A 7979-nucleotide genomic window follows, 5' to 3' on the forward strand; every position below is an offset into this window, starting at 1 on the left:
ATTGCAGGCTAGCCCTTTAATGTGGTTAAGTTAGCCTAATTTAAACTCCTTGACTGATCGCAGTAAAATTTATATTTTGCTATTATAAAACTCCTGTCAATTAAGTGATAATTTAAAAACTAGCATGTTAACAACCTAGCCTGGTAAATATATAAAATCCCTATTTTTTGCTATACAGCGAAGAAAAAACTGACGATTCATATCGCAGTAAATTTTCTACAATCCATTTCCTGTATAATTGATACTTGACATTATCATTCTAAGCTGTGTGTTATTGGCTGAGCAACTCATCTTTGCGTCGTAAAATTAGGGCGCGATAGGAAGTTAGGTTCTACTGGAAATTGCGTCATATATAACATACTAAGTTACACGATAGCCTAAATTTAAATACAACTTTTTTTTATAAATACACAACAAACAATGTTGGGTGCTGTGGTTTAAAATAATCAAATTGTTTATGTACAACATGGGAACTGACAATGCAGCGTTGATTGATTCATTGCTAATTTTTTTATGTAAAATTTCTATTTTTACCACGCTAAAAATTGCAAAATAATTTGCTTAAATCTCGGTGACTGGTGTTTATAAATAAATTAACAATTTTTTATGGTATAAAAATACTAAAACAACATAGATTAATAACAATAAAAATTCTTAGTAAAAAATAAGCGGTTAATGTGAAACTACTTTTTTTCTAAAAAGGTGTGAGGCAACGTTTAAAAAAAAGCTTCTTTTGTTATTTATTTAAAAATAAACTTTAAAAATTAGTTGCCCCTAATTTAATATATTTAAAAATCCAGAGTACTCTCTGCCACAACCAAGCGGGCAATTTCCTTTTAAAAATACAAGTTCGTGTTTTTTTAATTTTTTAATTTAAATAAAAATGGCTAAATGCAGTATTGCATTTGGTATTATATTAATTGCAGTTGATATGGTTAATTTATAAACATTTTATTTTATTACTCCAAAATACATTTTGAGTTGCCTGCAACAATATATGATGCAATGTTAACTAACAGCAGATAAAAATGGTATTTCATGAAACTGCAAAAATTTAATTAATAATTAAAAGTTTGGTTAGAAGAAATGTTGTTTGTTGTGTAAAATTATTTCTTTTAAATTTTTGTAAAGGTTAGCTCCTATTTAAAAAAAATAATGAACCAACACGCTCAAAAGGTATTGACTAGTTAAAATAAAATTTAAAAAAAATATTAAAGATTTTTAAATCAGAAATCAATAACTGTCGTTTAAAAAAATACTATAATGACTTCTGCGAAAATAAATTTTACGCATGATTTACGTCGAGTTAAACGTTTAGTAAACAAACAAAACAGCCGAGTAAAAGGTAGTTGTAATGCGCTGTGGTATTTTGCCTTTAGTTTACGTTTAGACGCTCGCATAACTTAAGTCTGCACACGCACACCTAACTATTATACAGAAATACAATAATATTTTATTAAAATGCATTTAATTTTAATCATTTTTTATTAAAGTTTAGATAGTAAGACAGTCTTTGATTGTAAGATTAAAAATATTACCATAAAATGAATTGAGATCAAATTTTCGAAGTTAAGTCATGGGTATTGAAGAAAATGGTACCAATGTATCTTCTATAAATTCTAATGCACAAACCGGAAATAAAATTCATGAAACCAACCACAATAACCAGGTATAATAATTTAATTTTTATTTAATTAGTAAAAGCATTTGACTGTATTTGTAAAATGTTAATATTTAATCTATGACCATTTATGTATGAAGTACTAATTATAACATCAAAGTAACTCTTTAATTTTTGTGTTTTTTCTATGTTGTTAAATTTTTATTGTTTACCTTATAGAACAACAGTGCCAATATAAGCCCTCAGTACAATGAAAAAACTAGATTAGAAATCGTGGATAAAAATTGTAAGTTGTTTTGTTGTGGTTTTTAATTTACTTTAATAAAATTTATTGCCTACTATGGTTGTACAGGCTACTAATTTTAATTTTTTTATTTTAAATTAATTTGAGTATATATTTGATGGGCCTATATTATATACAAATTTAATTAGCAGGCTATTACATGTCTTTTAAACAATCATTTTTAAACTGTTCATTAAATTCTTACAAAATATGTAAAATTATATATGTTTTTAATTGATAGTCAATGTTTGATTTAATATTAACAAATGTTTTATTAGATTTAATAACCAATGAAGATAAATCTTCAAATCTACCAGTTGCAAATGAATTAAGTCCCAGTCAAGCAAATGCATGGCGAAAAAGTGCTGTTGGTATATCTTGGATCTCCATTATTATAACTTTATCTATAGGAATTGTGGAGTTTGGTAAGCTGTAGAGAATAAATAACTCGAAAGATTTAAAATAAAATATGAATACACTTTATAATGTGGGCTGTTAACTGTGATATTAAAGAGGCCTTACAATAACATACGGTAGATTTTAAGGGTTACCACAACAATGTTAAATAAACACGGTCTTATACAATGTACACAAACCTCCTAGTCCTTTGTATAAGTTCATTAACATATATTAAAGCATTACTTATGCCTACTGGGGCCTTCACAATTTAAAAATAATTTTTTTTTAGTTGTGGCCAAAAATGAAGACAGTTCAGCTGCATTTGGTTTAGCAGTAAGTTAATTAATTAATTAACCTTATTTTTTATTTTTTTATAGTTTAACATTTATGTATTTTTATTTAAAACTATAACATTTATTTATTATGTCTCTAAAACATTTTTCCACATTGTGTTTATGCCTACATTCATGGCCATATATATTACTATGCAATTCTCTATGATGGGAAATGAGTTATTGGATATTTAGCCTACTTAATGTAAAAGGAAACAATGGCTTAAGTTAAATCATGTTTCCTTCCATTTATTAAATATGACTGAATATTCTGTGCCATCAAATTGATTATTAGTTTTTAGTTTTATGGAGCTTGGCAATATATTTTGGAACTTTTTTACGATGCAAATATATTTATTTTTTCACAATTATAGTTAATTAAATGTATTATATCTTAACAGAACGTTTTATTTTTTTTTAAATTAACATAAAAAATATTTTATTTATCGCCTTTTTCATGAAAAGTCTTAACTTTCAGTTTAGTTCGGTTCTTGATGTTTTAACTTCAGCAGTTGTTTTATGGAGATATTATAAAGCTTATGATACCTTTTCTAAAAGAAGAGAACACATGTAAGAAACCCTTATTATAAGAATGTTGTCATTTTTATTTGATTTTAAAACAAAATTTTTTATTTGATTTTAAAACTAAAAATTGTCATTTTTATTTGATTAAAAAAAAAAAAAAATTTAATTTTTGTAGATCTTGTGTGGTACTCGGGGTGCTCTTTATTGTCTCTTCACTTGGAATTGCTGCCAAAGCTATACATGGACTTCTAGATGGAGATTCACCTGACATGAGTGTAAAATCAAGTTTTTATTTTTGAAAAAATTTTTAAAACTTTTAACTTTAACTTTTGAGTTAATTCTCAATTGCCCATATAAAATTACTGTAGTATTTTCAATATTTATTTAAATAACTAAATTTTGACCTTATAGAAAGCATGGCCCAATTAATTTTTATTATAGTTTAATAAGTTTTTTTTCTATACAGGTAAATGGAGTTCGAATTCTTCTTATAACCTCAATCTGTGCAACTTGTTTGTGTGTCGTATTATTTGTCGTCAAAGTTATTATTTCAAAAGTTTTAGTTTCTTGGACAATTTTTACTGACGGTGAGTCAAACTTTCTTTGGAAAAAATACATGGGTCAGTTTATCACACAAAAAAACTCACGAAAATACTAATTTTTTTCAATTTTATTTTACTAAAAATTTTTTGGGGATTTTAAGATTTAAAAATTTTAGTAGCCTGCATATTGTTTTTAATAACAACCTTTAAAAATTATTAGCATGATTGATTTTGTTACTATTACATTTTCCTTCCTATTAACTACAAAAACATGAGACTTTAATGATTTTGGAATTTCCAACATATAGCATAAGTTATGTAGTCTTCGTTTTTTATATGAACATTGGATTTTTTGCTGTTTGTTGTTTACTTTTCTTTACTTTTTATTACAATCTTTACTTTTTTTACAACAAAATATTAATTTTTTTTACAACAAAAATTAAACTGAAGTTTATACTTTAAAACAATATGAAAAAAATATTAATTTTTCCATTTTTTTAGCTCTAAATTCTCTAGTTGGGGCCATTATAGCTTTGTCAATGGTAATAACTTCAGAGGCCACCAAGTTAGATCATTATCTTTGGTTCTTAGACTCAACAGTGGGCTTAATTGTCAGCTTGTTTTTACTTATATATGGACTTTGGTGAGTTTGTGTTTTTTGTGGCATAAAAAATTGCAAATAAAATAGGGTTTTGCTAATTTATATAATATATCAACAGGATTTATTAAAAATGACAAAGTCAATTAATTTGTGTAGAAATGTAACCCAATAATTAGTGTAAATATATAGTAATTTCTACTAAAACCTTTTGATATATATTTATTTAGCATAACTGTTGAAAGCTGATCAATTTATAGAAATTAAATTAAATAAATGTGGTTAATTTTTAAATATGTCGCTTTGAATTAAGTGGTTTAAAAAACCACTTGGGTTTTTCGTGAAAAATTTTAATGGATCGATTTTCAATTTCAATCACGTCGATAAATTAATTATACTCTTTTAAGTAATATTTTTTACATAGTACATAGTAGACTAGTTTATTTTATACATAAACATTACTATTAGTATAACATTAATTAGGTTTTAAATCAATATGACGAATGTAACAAATTATTAATATCAACACAATTTACCTTAGCTAACAATTTCAAAGAGAAATTGTCATGTTTTAAAATGAAGTAAGTATTATTGCATGCAGTAGTGAGTGTGTGTATAATTCAAAAATGTGTAGCTCGATTTCCAGTAATAACTTTGTCCTAATTTTTGTATGAGAACGTTTTAGATGTTAAATATTAGTATGTTTGTTTGTTTTACTAGGTAATTTAAAAACAATATCATACAGCAGTTTTGTGTTAAGTTAAGCTATTTATAAATTGTTTTTGATTTAAATATACACCTTGCAGCATTTTATTCATTTAAAACCGAATGTTAGCTCATTAAACTTTGTTGTTTAAAAATAGGTATTAGCCTCATTCAAAAATTATTAAGTATTAATTTACAGTTGGATTTTAATTTACAGTAGAAAATATTATTTAATATTAATTTACAGTTGGATTAAGTTTTTGTTTATCATAGAATAATATAATTGTATTCTGTATGTAAGATAAAATTTTGTTTTTGAATTACCATTACTGTTAACAAATGTTTCATATTAATTTAGTAATTTTTAAAGCCCTGTGTGTTGTGTGTCTTTATTTAAAATATTTTTTTTAATTTAGTTAAAAATAGTATCAATAACTTTAAACCTGGCCACAAAGTTATACAACATTAACATAGTTGTACATGCTTTGCTATAGTTGGAATAATCCTTTCTGTACTTACACCTAATTATGGTATTTCTTGTCCTTAGGCTGTTAGCAAAACATGTCCCTGAGTTACAACGCACTAAGGACTACACTCAATCAAAATAAATGGGAGTTTTATGGTGGTCAATATTTTGTTTTACATTTGATTTGCAATAAGTTTCACGTTATGTTCTTATGTATTTTATCAGTTGTTACTGCTATTAGTGTTACCAAAATGTATAAGTCACAACAGCTTTAAAAATTGTTTTTTTTTTTAATTTATTTATCTTTTGTAAATGTTATGTAATTTCTTAATTTGTACATATCTGCAAAAACTTTGGCTAATTTTTAAACAATAAGCTTCTGACGGTACCGTTATATGATATTATTTTATAATGATCACAAAAGTAAATATGTTTTAAATGGTGATGCAAATACTGTTTAATATTTATACACAATTAGTGCTCTTAACTATTTAAGTGTCTATTTTTTGGTGTTATTTAATACTTTTTGTACACATATTTTGTAAAAAAAATGTAATTTTTTTCATTGATGTTAATTTTTACACAACTATATATGTTTTATGACATATTCTTATTCCGCTATTATATTTTTCTGATCTTTATGCCAAATTGTTTACAGTCGCAATATTTACTATTAAAAATATTACACTTTTAAATAAAACATAGCATTAAAAAAATGTTTATTTTAGTTCGAAATCTTGGATTTCGAAACATATTGTTATTGTCAGTGTATTTATTAATTTTTTTGTTTTTATTCTTACTAGTCCCAATATTGAAAGAAGATAACTTTTGTTCCTTAATTTTAGTATGTTGTATAATATCATTATGTGTTTCAGGCCTCCTATTTGCAATATTTAATTATCACTAATTACTAATTATTAAGTGTTTGTTTATTAAAATTTAAAGGGGTTATTGAGTTTTCAAATTAAGGCCAATTTTATATCATAATTTTAATAACTCAAAAATGGATTAAAAATTTAATTTTTGTTTGTTGATTATATTTATATTCTTATTTGTTCATAAAAACTAAAGTTTGATATTAAGGATTCAAAACTAGTTCTAATGTTTATTATGATATTAGTAATTAAAAAACATATCTAAAAGTATATTTTTGTTTGTTTATTATATTTAATTGCTTGTTTATTTATTAAAAATCAAAGATCAATTTTAGAGTTTTTAAGTTTGGTCAAATGTATATCCTCTTTATAAACATTTCAAAAGTGAATCAAAAATTTTTTGTAACTTATTATATTTTTTTGCAAATTGGTTTATTAAAATTAAAAAATTAAAATTAATCTATTAAATTTTATTATTTGCCTAAGTTAACCTCACTTGACCTATATTGGTACCATATAACATTGGTCAGATAATATTTGCCTAAGTTGACCTCACTTGACCTTTATTGGTACCATATAACATTGGTCAGGTACTATATAAGATTGGTCAGAAACAATTTAAATTATACCAATTGAAACGCATTCACCTAAATATTCGCCCTTGAGCCTGGCGTTTACGGATAGCTCATACACGTCACAATATCACACCCCTATCGGATAAAAAATATAAAACCTATCCACCTTAAGGTGATATGCAAAAAAAGTGGTTAAATGATTATACGTCTTTGTTTGGTTAATATATTTTTGCTTGGTAATTTTAATCGCCTAACAACGATGGCATTTAAAAAATTGCTATTTTTAATATGGCCACAACATACGAAAAATTGCTCACCACAACTTGTGATTTTTATGTTATATTGTATTAAACTGATATTTTAAGCAACTTTTATTATTTATTATCTATTAATAAATAATAAAAAACTACGTACATGTAATGTAATTCACAATTTGTTTAAGAATCATAACTAGATTTATTTGATAAATAAAATATGGTTCGAAATTATTTGATTACTTATAACATAAATTTTTATAAATAAAAACAGATGCATAAACATTAACTAAAACTAAGTATATTACATACCGTTGATTTTTAATAAACAAACAAGCATTTATATATATTATGAAAACAACAGGTCCAATTACCGTGTTTACAAAATATTTTTCGAAAATATTAATATTCATAAAAGTTATGAAACTTTTATTAAAAATTTATGAAATCTCAAAATCTGAAATTTTATATTTAATTAGGCGCGCATTGGCCTAACTAACATTCAAGATAAAACATTTTGCAAAAATTTTGAGTAAAACAAAAGTTTGAGATAATTTTTATTTTGGGTTTAATTAGGTCACGTGATATTTTTGGCCTATGAGATTGCATACAAATTTTTTGAAAAAAATAAAAAATTTTAACTCGAAAAATAATTGTTGTGTTAGAACCGCACAGGTCCAATTACCGTGTTTACAAAATATTTTTCGAAAATATTAATATTCATAAAAGTTATGAAACTTTTATTAAAAATTTATGAAATCTCAAAACCTAAAATTTTGTATTTTATTAGACGCGCATTGGCCT

The 7979-nt window shown here is 24.7% G+C and overlaps 1 protein-coding gene across 1 annotated transcript; it reads left to right on the forward strand.

Moving 5' to 3' along the window:
* The first annotated feature begins 1498 nt into the window (after window positions 1-1498).
* On the forward strand, window positions 1499-6085 carry LOC145743081 (transmembrane protein 163a-like). Its single transcript, XM_082560964.1, has 9 exons — window positions 1499-1669; window positions 1841-1907; window positions 2183-2329; window positions 2593-2636; window positions 3114-3205; window positions 3336-3435; window positions 3627-3747; window positions 4204-4345; window positions 5553-6085. The coding sequence occupies exons 1-9, from the start codon at window positions 1577-1579 to the stop codon at window positions 5611-5613; spliced, it is 867 nt and encodes a 288-aa protein (XP_082417090.1). The 5' UTR covers window positions 1499-1576; the 3' UTR covers window positions 5614-6085.
* Window positions 6086-7979: the final 1894 nt, after the last annotated feature.

Source organism: Corella eumyota, chromosome 2, assembly GCF_963082875.1.
Source record: "Corella eumyota chromosome 2, kaCorEumy4.1, whole genome shotgun sequence".
In the NCBI taxonomy this organism is placed as follows: Eukaryota; Metazoa; Chordata; class Ascidiacea; order Phlebobranchia; family Corellidae; genus Corella; species Corella eumyota.